The following is a 15,587-nucleotide window of genomic DNA, read 5'->3' as shown; positions in this document are numbered from 1 at the left end:
ATATATATCTCTTACAGTGCTCACCTTCTGCAAGGCATCCTGTATCACACTGGATTTCTCCTTTAGCAGCTCAACCACACAAAGGGCCTCATCTTCAGTGAAGATCATGCTCTTCATAGCCAAGAGAAAGTCCTTAAACTTTACTTCAGCATTTTCTATAATTAAATGATAATGACATTTACACTGTTGTGAATACATATCCATTTACTTTGCTCCAAAATAATAAATGTATGTAGGCACATTCACATGTATTATGATGTTTCAAACTGAAATTAAACAGCAAAGAATCACGTATTCAGTGAAGACAATATGACTTACATTTAGAACAGAATGACAATGAAGCCTGCCAGCTGACTCTTTGGAATATAGTTCTACTAGAATACTTATCACTATTTGCACACTCAGTAGAATTATATGAAGTCACCAGCCATAAATCAAACAGGTTGAAGAAAACGAAAACCAGCACATGAATTAAGTGTACTAGGTAGGAGAGTCTAGGTTAAGAGACAGTAACTTGCACTTAGTTCCCAATTTAAAGGGCAATTAGTATTATTTCATAAGTAAGAGTGATGTGCAAATAGCAAGGATATTGAATTCATCAAGCAGCATGACTCTGAACTGGAGAAAATGGAAGTTTTCAAGAACAACAACAACAGCCTCAGTGTAAAATTACATTCATTCCTAGATTAAATTACAGAAGGCATCTAGCAGTAGGAAAACAGACTGATTTTACGTGGATAGAAGAGACCAATCAAATCCAGTTTGCTTATCTTTGGTATCTGAATGATAACAGTTCAGAAAAATATACTCCATCCTTAGTAATTTCAGTAAAATTTAGCATAAAGTTCTGGCATATTCAATATACCTACCAAACATCAATTAGCACTAGAATGAATGTCAGTGGAGAAACTTGTGAGAACTAATTAAATTGGAACGAATGAAAGAAAGAAAAAAGAAAAGCAGATACAAAGAAGAACATTAAGGGATCCAAACCCACTCCCCAAATGGGGCTTTTTAAGATTAGACGTGGGTACTGAGATACAAGTCCAAACAAAACCATCTTCCATTTACTAACACAGAAATGGTAGAAGCACAGGTGGCAAAACGAATCTGTTTTACCCGAGCTCAAGAGATTACCTAGAAAGAGAACAAGCCAATGAATGACAAAACCCTGAAACCCACAGACCAGGGAAAGATGTTGAGCATTGTAGTTAATTATCTGCTCTATTCAGCAGATAAATCCGTATTAGCCTTGACCACAGGCCTTCATATCAAGCAGTAACTAGATTTAAGGCCGTCACTAATGCAGTTATCATGGAGCGAAACTCCAAAATCCCTGGCTGGCAGGAGTCAAGTAGGTTAAGACGCTGTAGGAAGAGAAGAACTTGGCTCAAAGCAACATGTGCTTGGTGCTCTGCAAATAGAGGAAAACCTTGCCCCTGTGCCCAAGAAGCTTACAACTGAAATAAGGAAATGTTTCTAAATTAGGTGGACAAATCCCAGTTGACAGAAGAATCAGCCACATTTGAATTACGTTCAAGGGAGTAAACAAGGGATGGGTGCAACTGAGAAGCTTTTAGCCTCACTGTAGTATAGAACAGCCATCTGGACTACAAGCACAGGGGGAAAGTGCTGGAGTGCCAGTCTAAGTCCCCTGAAAGTCACCAGGAGCCCTTCAATTCTATATTTAAGTTACCGTATATAGAAATCAAAGTGCCATAAAGCACGCTGCCAAGTCGTTAATTAGATAATGTTTATAAGGACATCAAGAGACTGATCCTTTATACAGGCTTGACTAATGGGTCACCACCTCACTCATTCCCAACATCCCCCTCTTCCACCACTCAAACATGTGAAGGTCACATTTCAGGGCCCTGCAATGTCTGGCAGCCTCTTTCGGTCCCTATTGTTTTATGCCTCATAGCGTACTGGCTTTCTCAGAGTACACGGTACTTAAATTCGGGGGTGGTGAGTATGTAAACAGACAGGTTTCTAGGGCCCCCAAGCCCTGTGACTGGACTTTCAAAAAGCTTGGTGGTGGGTTCCAGGAAAGGACTGACAGTCAGCAAGTGCCTAATGAATTTAAGTGGAGCGAGACTTGCAGGTCTCCTCTGAACTTTCTTTTGGTGGCAGAGGGCTCCCAATATGGACCAGGAAGTCAATAAGGGAACTGGGCTCCTTACCCAGAACTGTAAAAAGGATCAAAAGGATGGATAAATGTAAAAGCAATTCCTTGTAGTCACAAATAAACCCCAAAAGACTGGAAAGAAGAAAGGGTTTTTTTCAGGATTAAGAAAATCAAGGTCTGCTTTCCTACTGGAATAATTTTAACTATGTATAGTGACATTCTGAAGATGGAGTTGAACATTCATCTCTTCAGCTCAACAGATTCATGCAACTGCCACACACAACGGAGGTTGTAAGTTGATTACACTGTCTCTTTTTGTTACATTACCTTTATCAGTTTCATTCTTCAGTTTCTTAGCACCGCTTTTCTGGATCGCCTCGGTTAGCTCCTGTTTTGCCAGATCAGCCACTTCTCTCTTTTCCACCAAAGGGCTCAGATCAGAGTTATCCATCAAAGGAATGTACGTAGTTGCATGAATAAGAGGCTCATCAACCAAAGCTGCAACTACAGTTCCGTGGAACATGTTAATGTCATATAATAGTTCTCTTTCACTTCAAAACTTAAGCACATCATGCTAGAAAGAGGTGGGTGAAATGTACCTGGTCCCCTTTAAAAACTTCATCAGCTAGTTTCATAAATCCCCATTTCTATTATTCACCACAGATTAATAACCTGAGTACAGGGGTTCAATTAACTAATCAAATGAGTTCTGTAAAGCAATGACTTAATAACTCAATTTACATTTGTCAATATCGCCTTTGAGCACTTAAACTGACAGACTCATATTCCAACTTTCCTTTCGCTTTAATGAAATAGCCACATGGAACTTATGAGGCTTGACTGCCTATGGCTGTAACACCATGGAGAGTTCAGCGTTAATGAAGTTTAAGGTGGGGGAAAAATGACTATTACATTTGTGAAGTATTGATCTACTTTACATGAATACACCCAGCAGGTTATTCCCATAAGCAAACTAAACTGTTTAGGCAGAATACACTAGGGACAGCAGTCAGGCCTAGCATACTTGCAGACTGAAGTCAATTTCACTAAGAAATCGAGTATTTTGCAACAAGCTTACAGGTTATTTGTACTACAGTAGTGCCTAGCATGCTGAGTTATATTGGGAGTCCCAGTGCTAGGCAATGTATAAACCCACAGCAGGAGACAGTCCCTGCCCGAAGAGGTGGAGTGATTTGCCCAAGATCACCCGGCAGGTCAGCACTGGCAAGAGAAACCAGCTCTGACACTTAGCCGAGCACCCTATACTCCCTCTGAATCATAAAAGTCACCATCCTGTACATAGTCATGTCGACTTCGGGAAAGTTTAGCATTACATCCAACCTAAATCAGTTTAGCTGAACCAGCTGGAAGCCATACTACAGGCAAGCTCATTACAGCCATCTCCCCCTCACCGTTCTACTGAAACTGGCTGAAAAATTAGTCTAATCCAAACAAGGGTAAAAGCTGCTTGACTGTTGGACTTGACTACATTACTGGTTTTCATGCCAGTTCAGCTGACCTGGTGCTGGAAATTATTTGAGTTTTTGGTAGATTTCCCTCTGCCTGGGCAAGGTCTACAGTCCAAGAAATGTTAGCACTCTGGCTGAAACAGACTGAAGAAAGAAAAGGCCATACAGGATCAATACCTGTCCGACAGCGACTAGCCACATATGCATCAGAGGAACATGCAAGAAATTCCCTTATGGACAACTATGAAATAAGATACCTCTGAGAAGTTCTCTCATGAAGCAGCTATTTTTACTATTAATTATTTGTTTTACCATTAGCAACTAGAAGCCCCAATCATGAACCACTGTGCCAGGCACTGTGCAAACAGAACAAGAGGCAGATGGATAAAGACAGACAGGGAAGTCCAAGGAAACAACAAGAAAATATTGGTCAGCATGACTGGCAGTGGTCTCTCTCAGTGCACCAACAGTCTAAAGATTGTCAAGCTTTCTGAAGGCATCACGGCTAAGGGGAATTTTTGGAGGAGGATAACAGTTTTGCAGATGTTTGCAGGGAACTTCTCCCAAGTGTGAGGGGGAAGCAGGAAGGTGTTTGTTCTAAAATCTAACACGTGGGTGATGGAGGCTGGCATAATAGGCTGATTGGAGGCAGGAACTGACATCTCAATACCAAATGAGAGATGATAGGGCGGAGATACACCATGAAGGGCCTTGAAAACGAAGACAAGCAACTTAGGTTTGATATGATAGCAAAAGTGAAGGGAGAGCCAAAAAGATGGGTGACAGGTTAAAACATGGGCTAGGAATATGATCTTGCAGCAGCCTTTGGAAGGGATATGAGCAGGGCAAGAAAGTACTTGTCAAGGCCAGAAAAAAGATGTTGCGTAATCGAAATGCAAAGTGATGACCGCCTGGACCAGTTCATGATCAGCTTATTCTCCAAAACATGAGGGTTTATTATCCCCAACATAACTGGAGGTTCCCAAACCTACAAAGTTCTTTACTGAATCCTAACCAAGCGCCTCAGTCTCAGTGTCATTGGGTGGGTAAATAAGTACCATTGGCTTGTGTGTTGTGTAAAACAAAAATTAGTCCCTTTTATTAGTTTTAAATATGTCACTTTTCAATTTCACTCCATGTCCCATTGAGACACTGTATTATGAGAAAGGATGAATAGAAGGCTTGGGGTTATTGAAATTTGAAGACTTTCTAATGACTTTTGCCTAAGGCTAGGTAGCTTTTAAGCCTAAAACAAATCCTCATTTTGAATAATTTTTTCTTTTCTTTTAAGGAAATGAAAAGGTCCCTACCCTCTAAAATTCCTACTTTTTGATTAGAAAAAGCTACTCCTTTACCAATCTTAGGGAATGTAAATTGGTTGTGCTACTCAAGTGTACACCTATTTATATAATACCCAGTTAATGATATTTGAACTAAGAAATATTCTGTAGTATTTTCTCACCATTGTCAATTTTTTGTTTCTTTGTAGAAACTTTCTTCTTTCCTGATCCACTTTCTTGTTTTATCTCATGCTGGAACAGCAGTGGGTCTTGTTTTTTGGTAGGAGACATAAATGGCTCACTCTTTGAATCCTGGTCATCTACAAAAGGGATACGAGAGAGACATTCACTTCTCGACTGACAAAGAACTACATTTAAATAGTGAAACTGCAATAAGCAGTAAAGTCATTCCAGACTGAAGAGGCTCTTGCCTACACTTTAATCAGAATTTAAAGCTTTGTGTGCATATGTAATAAAGCCAAGTTATACCCAAAGACAATACAGGGTGGTAGCAAACTTAGCAGCAGCAACAATGCTGGGAATTATACATGCCAGCCGAACACAGAGCAGTGAAACCAAAGACTGAAACAAATGGCAATTGGCATTCTCTAGTTTTAACAATTCCAATCAAGATGCGTTGCGAAACAAAAGCAAAATTGATGGTCTTTTTGTTACAAAAGTTAACTTCTCATCTTCAGCAACATATTCCTGCAACCCCCTTAAACAATTCACCTCTCCCCACTCAAACACTGGAACTGTGAGAAGCAGAAAATAACGTCCCATGTTATGGAACTATTCCTTTTAAAGTTGCTTTTAATAGACATTCAGCTCTCTTTTTGGAGAGAGTATACTACATGATCTTCCCATCAGAGCTGGAACACACAATAGGGTTATGGTAGTTTCTGTAATCCAAGGACAAAAGTTAGTTGTGGTTGCCCTCAAAACAGTCTTTTCAAACCACATTTCATAGCCAGGCCCACAAAGACAGTTTCTTAAAAGATCTGAATACCCACATGGTAGGATTTAGTACATCTGCTTTTCTATTCTAAACCACAAACCAACAATGTCATTTTTTTCCACTCCCTGTGTCTAACAGGTTACAGCTGCATGTAAAAAGGCCAAGACCTCCAATTGTTTTTGAATTATTTTAAGAGTTGGAATATTTTTAAACCGTTGTTCATATTTAAGCAATTGTAATTAACACATTTAACATACTAGCTTTTGCTACCTCGATAATATGGATAAAAAAAACAAGCCAATCAATCAGTCTATGATCAGGCAGCATCTTTGCCTTCTGCAGGAAGGATCTACACTCTAGTAACTGAGGTTGGCTATAATGGCTGTACCAGTTTCTTTTCTAGCTCCAGGTAGCATTTTATTTAAAATTTTCTACTTCTTACAGCTCCAAGATAGTTACCCAGTGGAAAGAGTTCTTATCGTAGGTATCGGACTTTGCAGTAACCAACTTATATAAAGAGCCTGGTAACTTAAAGCAAAATGAATTGTCATAGGATTCAGGGCTTTATGTATGCTCGCTCTCATCAGAGCAGCTGTTAGGTGCTAGAGTTTGCAGTACTGTTGTAGCCATGTTGATCCCTGGATATGAGCGAGACAAAGTGGGTGAGTTGGACCAATAAAAAGTATTACCTCAGCTATCTCGTCTCTCTCATGTCCTAGGGCCTCATTTTGGGATAGCATGATGCCAGAGAGTGTCTAGCAAACATTTTTCTGCAGTCTTTGAGGTAATCAAGCCTTTCATAGCTTAAGACCAATTTAGCCAAACCATAGAACAGGGGTCGGCAACCTTTCAGAAGTGGTGTGCCGAGGCTTCATTTATTCACTCCAATTTTAACGTTTTTAGACGGTCTCTTTCTATAAGTCTATAAGATATAACTAAACTATTGTTGTACACCTCTACCCCGATATAACGCAACCTGATATAACACAAATTGGGATATAACGCAGTAAAGCAGTGCTCCGGGGGGGCGGGGCTGTGTGCTCCGGCGGATCAAAGCAAGTTCGATATAACGCAGTTTCACATATAACGCAGTAAGATTTTTTGGCTCACGAGGACAGCGTTATATCGGGGTAGAGGTGTATGTAAAATAAATAAGGTTTTTAAAATATTTAAGAAGCTTCATTTAAATTAAATTAAAATGCAGAGCCCCCCAGACCAGTGGCCAGGACCCGGGCAGTGAGAGTGCCACTGAAAATCAGCTTGCGTGCCGCCTTCGGCGCACATGCCATAAGTTGCCTACCCCTGCCATAGAACAAAGCAGAATTAGGAGATAAAGTAGTTCTACTTCTCACCAATTTTGGTAGAGGTAAATAAATGGGTTGGGGGAGGGGGAGGGGGGAAATCACTGCCAGATGAAATATGGAAAAAGCAAAAAACCCTTAAAAACGAGAAGTGAACTTTTGCCCAATGCAGAACAGTTCTGATAAATAACTAATTACAACATTGCCTTGCAATAAGCAGAACAGAGTTTTGGCATGCAAGTAATATACGTAACAGGATATACCGATTCCATTTTTCTGCTTCTTCTGCCCAGGTTTCTTCTTCGATCCTGCTGCTTCAGAGGGTGGAGTGGGCTGTTTCGTAACAGGGACTGGTTCAATTTTCTTGCCTGCAGGTTTGGATCCTTCTGGCTCCTTAGACACATGCTCCTCTTGCACAGTCTTATGTTTCTTCTCCTTCTTCTTGCGTTCTCTAACGCTGCTCGAAGCTTCAGTCAGACCCAAGGGAACAGGAAGTATGTGCTCTTCATCTGCAATCAGGGCATCAGACAGTTTAAACTCCCGAGATGTGCTCTCAGAATCCGACTCGTGGAGGTTCCCATTCTGAGCGTCTTTCCTTTTGTTCTTTTTCTTCTCAGTTTTCTTTTTATCTGTCTTAGAAGGCAGAAACTTTTGGTCCCTCTTTTGTTTTGCAAGGACTTCATCGTATAATGTTTCTTTCATGAAAAGCCAGAAGAAGAGGAAGATGACTGTAATAACCACTGAAGGAATGAGGATGATAAAATAGGTAGACTCATAAAACTCCATTGTGCTTTTTCTTAACTACTTCCTAAAAAACAAAAACAAAAAATAAAAAAAATAAAAATCTAAGGACAAAGAAAAACAAGAATTAGTTTCAGGTCAGGTTTTTTTCAGATTCCTTAATTACTACAATATTTTATAGATAATTACTTCTAAGGCTACTATATCAAAACTAATAGTTACTTAAGTGCAAATCTGAAAATCTACATAAATAAGAATTTCTGGAATCAGTTATCCTGGGACAAATCACCTCTCAGAGATTCTTAGTCTGTACAGGAAAGCTTTATAGTTTATAACACTACTGTCCATTAGTTTAGGGGCGAGGGGGTTCCCCACCACCTGATTTTCAGGAATTTACATTTTTTAAATGCCAAAAAACACATCACAAAATACTTCAAAGGCTGTCCAGCAAGAACCAATAAGTACAGGGTAACGGGTGACAGTGTCACCCCTCAATCCAAACCTTTTGCAGAAAGTTAAACCATGTTTATTAAGTTTTAATTTAGCCAAGATAAATCAAATTTCAGCCTATTATATAGCCAGATATAGGATATAACCTTAGAAGTGAGCTGAAGGGAAGAGGAAAGAGAGAAAACGAAGGCCTAAATCTTGGCTACCTTGAAGAATGTCCTGAATCTTTCCCCAGACATAGAAAGGATTTGTTGGATAAATATCCTGGTTTTAAACAGGGTCAGGGCCATCTTCCTGTTCCAGCAAATGGAAAGGACCTAGTCCATGGAGGGCCCCAATCTTTAGGGAAGGTTTAGAAGGACTCCTGAGGCCCCCAAAACTGTGTGTTCTGAGCTGCAGATGTGATGAACTTGAAACCACAAGGAATCCCACAGGGTGGGATTTGGAAGCACTGCTCCTACTACAGCCTGTGTTAGGGCTGAGGGAACCCTGGTAAGCTTATTAGCATGTGTGTAGGTTCTCTTACTGTTTTTCATGTTTTCTCTGTAGTGCTTTTACCTTCATAAAATAGGCTTGCATAAGAAGAACTGTGTGGTATCTGCTGGGAATAACACAGTGAAGACATGGAACTGTTCAGCCTGGAAACATCCCCGTCAGATGGGGAAGAATTGCGTGTCTCCACCCAACAGAGGTGACGGCCAGGGAAGCCAGAGGGCTGAGAGTGAGTGCCCTTGCTGAAGCGCTGAGGGGAAACACAAATGCAATTGCCCTGAACTGCAAAACTCCAGAAAGCCTTTGACAAGGTCCTTTGACAAAGGCTCTTAAGCAAAATAAGCAGTCATGGGATAAGAGAGAAGGTTCTCTCATGGATTGGTTACAAGATAGGAAACAAAGGGTAGGAATAAATAGTCAGTTTTCAGAATGGAGAGAAGTAAATAATGGTGTCCCTCAGGGATCTGTACTGAGCCCAGTCCTATTTAACATATTCATAAATGATCTGGAAAAAGGGGTAAAAGGTGAGGTTGCAAAATTTGCAGATGATACAAAACTACTCAAGATAGTTAAGTCCCAGGCAGACTGCAAAGAGCTACAAAAGGATCTCACAAAACTGGGTGACTGGGCAACAAAATGGCAGATTAAATTTAATGTTGATAAATGCAAAGTAATGCACATTGGAAAACATAATCCTAACTATACATATACAATTATGAGGTCTAAATTAGCTGTTACCAATCAAGAAAGATCTTGGAGTCATTGTGGATAGTTCTCTGAAATCATCCACTCAATGTGCAACGGCAGTTAAAAAAAGCAAACAGAATGTTGGGAATCATCAAGAAAGGGATAGATATTAAGACCAAAAATATCATATTGCTTCTATATAAACGCATGGTACGCCCACACCTTGAATACTGCATACAGATGTGGTTGCCCCATCTCAAAAAAATATATATATTGAATTGAAAAAGGTTCAGAAAAGGGCAACAAAAATGATTAGGGGTATAGAATGGCTTACATATGAGGAGAGATTAATAAGACTGGGACTTTTCAGGGGGAGATATGATGGAGGTCTATAAAATCATGAGTGGTATAGAGAAAGTAAATAAAGAAGTGTTATTTACTCCCTCTCATAATACAAGAACAAAGGGCCACCAAATGAAATTAATAGGTAGCAGGTTTAAAACAAACGCAAGAAAGTATTTTTTCATGCAACGCACTGTCAACCTCTGGAACTTCTTGCCAGAGGGTGTTGTGAAGGCCAGTACTATAACAGGGTTCAAAAGGGAGCTAGATAGATTCATGGAGGATAGGTCCATCAATGACTATTAGCCAGGATGGGCAGGAATGGTGTCCCTAGCCTCTGTTTGCCAGAAGCTGGGATTGGGTGACAGGGCATGGATCACTTGATGATAACCAGTCTGTTCATTCCCTTTAGGGCACCTGCCATTGGCCACCGTCAGAGGACAGGATACTGGGCTTGATGGACCTTTGGTCTGACCCAGTCTGGCCGTTCTTATGAAACATGTAATAACACTGATCATCGGAGTTGAAGCATATACGACGGCAAGAGAATTCTATGGGAGTTCATTGCATTACCATACGTGCACATTGACAATGGAGTACATAAGCAAAGCAGAAATGCAAGGGAACATACTCGCAAGCATCCACACATCAAAATAAAGCCACAAATCTAATTTTAGGCCCAGAATTGACAACCTAATGTTATTTTTGAATTGGACACTATGGATATACTTTGTTAGAAAGTGGAACAGAGTTGGACTTCTGTACAAATTTTATTTTCCTGATTTCAACCTGCTTTAGACTATTAGTTTCCAAGGGCTTGTCTACAGGGTGCGATAATGCACTCTCTGGGACTATGATTGCCAAAGCAAATTAGCATGCTTCACATTAATTGGTCTGTGTAGACCCTGCTGGTGCATTTTAACATAGAGTGTTCAAAACAGTATTACATTAAAGCGCCCTAGGTAACTTTTAGTGGCCAGGTGTACACGGGCCAATTAAACTAAATTGAATCAAGGCCACTTTGTTTTTGAATGAGAATGTCCGCACGAGGGTTTAATGCAGTTAAATTAATCCAGTTTTAATTCACAACTTTAGTTAGTTTGGATTAACCTTTCTGAGCATCCTTGTGTAGACAAGCCAAAAGAAAAGAATCCACCTATAAAAATTGAAGTTATAATCATTCAAAAAAAAAATTCAGGTGGAATTCTAGCCTCAAATATGCTACTACAAATTCATTAACTTTAAACTTCATTTAAAAAGAATTAAGGTTGGAAGTGTGCGCTTCAACGGAGTCCAGCTATCACTCCCTTTACAACAAAACCTACACCTGATTATCAGAATATGTAGAGATGAACAACCAAGGAATCCAGCCTGTTTCTACAGCCATATAATTTTGTCTCACCTCTCTAGCCACCCCCTTTACAGTGCCCATTCACCCAGAATGGTGCCCCCTAAATTTTGTCAAAATATATGCAAAAATCCTAACAAATTATCAGGAAATTTTATTTTCTTTGTATCTGGAGTCAGTAACAAGTCTTAGTGTCTCTCTCTCACACACGCACAGAGTCCTGGGTAAGAATTCTGTGTGGGCTACAACCATAGATTAAAAGGGAGAGGAAAGCAAAGGACCACATCTACATCCGGACACTTTAAGGCAAACCATATGGAGTATTTTTCCACCACAGTCTCAGTACAGGGATTCATATATAATCCCTCTTTAAGAAGCCCATTAATTCTTTCCCTGCTGCACTTGGTCTGGGGTAAAAGCTGATAATTTTTCTAAACTTTCCCTCCAAAGAAATAAGAATTTCTTGTCAGCAAAGCCAAGAGAAAATAACCTGAGTTTGTAGGCAGAGCCGTTTTGATGATTTTAAGAGACTACATTCTGGTCTACACGGGAGGTGGGGGGAAAGGAGGGGAGGGAGAATCGATCTAAGTTACGCAACTTCAGCTATGTGAATAACGTAACTGAAGTCGAAGTACTTAGATCTACTTACAGCAGTGTCTTCACTGTGGTAAGTCAACGGCTGACGCTCCCCCATCAACTCCGCCTATGCTTCTCGCTCCGATGGAGTACTGAAGTCGATGGGAGAGTACTCGGTCGATTTATCACGACCCCCGCTGGATCAATCGCTGCCCGTTGATCCAGCGCGTAATGTAGACATGCCCTAAGCAATGAAGTTGTTGCAGAATTTGGCAACGTCTTTGTTACACTGCACCTCCTTCCAGGAGCACGTGACCCCAGTGCTTTTGGATCTAAACTGGCTCCCTATTCACTACCAGCTAGAGGGTTGCCAGGCGGTCTGGTTTTCGACCGGAATGCCCAATTGAAAAGGGACCCTGGCAGCTCCAGTCAGCACTGCCAACCGGGCTGCTAAAAGTCCGGTCAGCGGGGCAGTGGGGGTCCAGAGCTAAGGCAGGTTCCCTGCCTGCCCTAGCTCACCGCAGCTCCCGGAAACAGCCGCCAGGTCTCTAGGCACATGGGCGGTCAGGGAGGCTCTGCGTGCTGCCCCCGCCCCTAGTGCCGACTCTGCAGCTCCCATTGGCTGGGAACCGTGACAATCTCCTTCCCTCACACACACACCCCCCGCACCCCAACCCGCTGCCTGGTGAAAGTGAGTGAGCGATGGAGGGAGGGGGGATGGAGCCAGCAGGGGTGGGGCCATGGAGAAGGGGTGGGGCAGAGGGCAGGGCAGGGGTGATCAGTTTTGTACAATTAGAAAGTTGGCAACCCTAACCAGCTAGAATTTTATAGATAAAAATCAGTAAGTAAAGCCCTAAGGGGGTAGGGTCTACTTATCTGAAAGACCACCTCTCCTCATGCTACGTCATCACATACAAGCTCAGCGGAGGCCTCACCCACAAGGGGAGGTGAGTTACATATATTATAAAAAGAGCTCACCCATCAAAATAAGTAAATAATGAAAGTTAAAGACAATTTTTCAAGACACTATAAATTAAAACTCTCTAATTTTTAATCCAGCTTCCCAGACAAAGTCGAGCCTCACAGGAGATGCAGCATAGGGAATTTCAGGAAGGTTTGTCTCTTTTTGGAAAAAAAAGGGGAGGGGGTTGAAAGTTGGGTTTACAACAGAAAGCTAGCTTCAGTTTTAACTATGATGTAGCTATAGTTACACTACAATACCAGCTTCTTGTGTTGGTGAGTGAGCCAAATTAGTTCTCTTGAAAAAATGAATTTGATGTTTCCCTCAGCCAGAGTCAATATTGAACATTTACACAAGAGCCTAAACCTTGGGGGGGAAAAAAATGTGTAATTATGCAGATTTTTCACAAGTGTAATTAAATTGATTACAGTACATTATTACAGTAATTCTACAGCTCACAATATCCAACTACTAAGAATGCTCCTTCAGAACCATGCCAGTCTTCTCCCTCACCAACATACAACTCCTTCAGGACTCTCAAACTCACAACACTGTCTGGACTCAAGCAACATGTCAGAGAGGTTTCCCTAAGCAGTACCTGTTGGGGCAGGATAAGCTCCCTCTGGTGCCTCACACCACTGCACCCAGGTATAAAGGGCCAAGCTGCCCCTGACTCCCCTGGGTTCCTTCCAACTGGAAAGACTCTGGTAGAGAGGGGAAGGGAGGAGGAGGAGTCATGGAAAAGACATGTGCAACATATCTCAAAGAACATCAGTTATGGAAAGGTAGGTAACCATTTTTAATTCCAGTGATTGCACATGTTTATTCCACTGTAGGTGACTCACAAGCAATTTAAACAAGGTGGGCTTGGAATCTACTTGAACCGGGATTGTAGGACCACCCATTCAAATCTGGCATCAGCTCTAGATTGAGGAGATGGTATAGTGAGAGGCAAACGTGTGGACTGACGACCAGGTTGCTGGCCTACAAATGACCAGTATGGGTACACAAGCCAGGAAGGCTGTGGAAGTTGCCTGAGCCACTTCTTTACTTGGAGGTGCAATATCAGACAAATCAATAGCACAAAGGACTACACCTAGAAATCCAGGAAGAGATCCTCTGGGTGACCCTTCACTGTCTGAAACCACAACAAAGAGCTCAGATGAAGAACTGAAAGGCCTAATCTGATCCAGGTAAAAAGCCAAAGCTCTTCTAACATCTAGAGCGTTGAGCTTTTCTTCCCCTTTATTTGCCGATTTTTTTCTTTCCGAAGCCTCATTTGAGTAAATTGCTTGAATAATGTGAAAAATCGGAAGCCACTTTTAGACAGGAATTTTGGGTGAGGCTGAAGGAAAAACAGTGTCCCTAAAGAAAATTGTATACGGAGGCTCTGACACTAAAGCTCACAGCTCCCCTACTCTCCTGGCCAAGGTTATAGCAACCAAAAAATCCACCTTCAGAGACAGGTGTAACAGAGAACAAGTCACTTGTTATTTCAGAAACACAAGATAGTCCAAGATATGGCAAATCAGAGCTTGAGCTGGGGGCACATCTCTTTGTATGGACCAAAACGGACAATATCTTCCATTTATCAAGGTAAGTAGTCCTAGTGGAAGGCGTCCTACGATTTAGCAGAATTTCAGGTAGAGGGCCTGAAGGCTGGCATGAAGGAGGTGAGTGGTCCTGGGAGATCACATGCACATCTCTCGGGAGCAGCAGTGGAGGTCTGACCAACAGGGGCAGTAGACAAACTAATTGTTGACAGGGCCATGCAAGGGCTATTCAAATAAGGTGAGTGGAATCTTGCTTGACTTTGGAGAAGACCTCAGGCAGCAGGCAGGAGCAAAACTGGCAGGAAGGCATACAGCAGATCTTTTTAACCAAGGTAGGAGGAAAGCCTCTGTCAGTGAACCCAGGATAGGATCTGCTTGTGAACAAAAACACACAGATGACATTTGTTGTTTGCTCTTGTTGCAAAGAGTTCCATTTGGGGAGTCCTCCACTGCTGGAAAATGGACTGGGGCACATCTGGGTGAAGAGACCACTCATGGTAACCTGCAAATGATCTACTCAGGAGGTCTGCCAGAGTATTTTGAGCTCCTGGAAGGTAATCAGCTCTCAGGTTGATGGAACGGGTAATATAGAAATTCCAAAGGAGGATCACATTCTCGCATAACTTTTTTGAATGGGCGACCCCTTATTTGTTTGCATAGAACATGGCTGCTGTGTTGTCTACAAGTACCAACCAATTCCACCCCTTGGTATGTAGAAGGAACACCATGCATAGTAAACAGATTGCCCAACGCTCTTGATATTTATATAGAGACTTAGATCCTGAGGAGACCAAAGATCCCAAGCTTAGAAGCCCCAAGGCATCAAAAGTGGTCTGAATAGTGGCGAAGCTGGAGAGTAGCTAAGATCTAGACCAGCCTCTCACTAGCCAGTCATCCAGGTAGGGGAGCACATGGACACCCAATTTTCACGCCGCTACTACAACCATGCATTTTGGGAACACGCTGACAGGCAGCACTACAAATTGGTAGTGGGATCCATTGACCATGAATCCGAGAAACTTTCTGTGGCTCTGGTGAATCACCACTTGAAAATATGCTGCTCAACTTAAAGGATGCTTACCAGCCCCCAGGACCTAAGGAAGGGATAATAGACCATAGAATACCAATTTAAATTTATTAAATATTTTTGGATGTTTTTCTACATTTTCAAATATATTGATTTCAATTACAACACAAAATACAAACTGTACACTGCTCACTTTATTTTTATTACAAATATTTGCACTGCAAAAATGATAAACAAAAGAAACAGTTTTCAGAGTAGCAGCCGTGTTAGTCTG

General features: G+C 41.5%; 1 protein-coding gene across 10 annotated transcripts in view; it reads right to left on the bottom strand.

Annotated features, from left to right (window-relative positions):
• KTN1 (kinectin 1) overlaps positions 1-15,587 on the bottom strand; it is a 113,089-nt gene that overhangs the window by 68,115 nt on the left and 29,387 nt on the right. For 6 of the 10 annotated variants that reach the window (XM_034767850.1, XM_034767845.1, XM_034767851.1 and 3 more), the window contains exons 1-4: positions 7,400-7,976; positions 5,060-5,197; positions 2,456-2,632; positions 16-155 (exon numbers count right to left, since the gene is read on the bottom strand). In XM_034767850.1, the coding sequence (XP_034623741.1) occupies positions 16-155; positions 2,456-2,632; positions 5,060-5,197; positions 7,400-7,922 (978 nt within the window). In that variant the 5' untranslated portion in view covers positions 7,923-7,976. Of the gene's footprint in view, positions 1-15; positions 156-2,455; positions 2,633-5,059; positions 5,198-7,399; positions 7,977-15,587 lie in introns of those variants that run through there. The other 4 variants (XM_034767848.1, XM_034767854.1, XM_034767855.1 and 1 more) reach the window with 2 other exon arrangements.

The sequence above is a fragment of the Trachemys scripta genome, chromosome 4 (assembly GCF_013100865.1).
Source record: "Trachemys scripta elegans isolate TJP31775 chromosome 4, CAS_Tse_1.0, whole genome shotgun sequence".
In the NCBI taxonomy this organism is placed as follows: domain Eukaryota; kingdom Metazoa; phylum Chordata; order Testudines; family Emydidae; genus Trachemys; species Trachemys scripta.
This window is presented reverse-complemented; position numbering and strand designations above follow the sequence as displayed.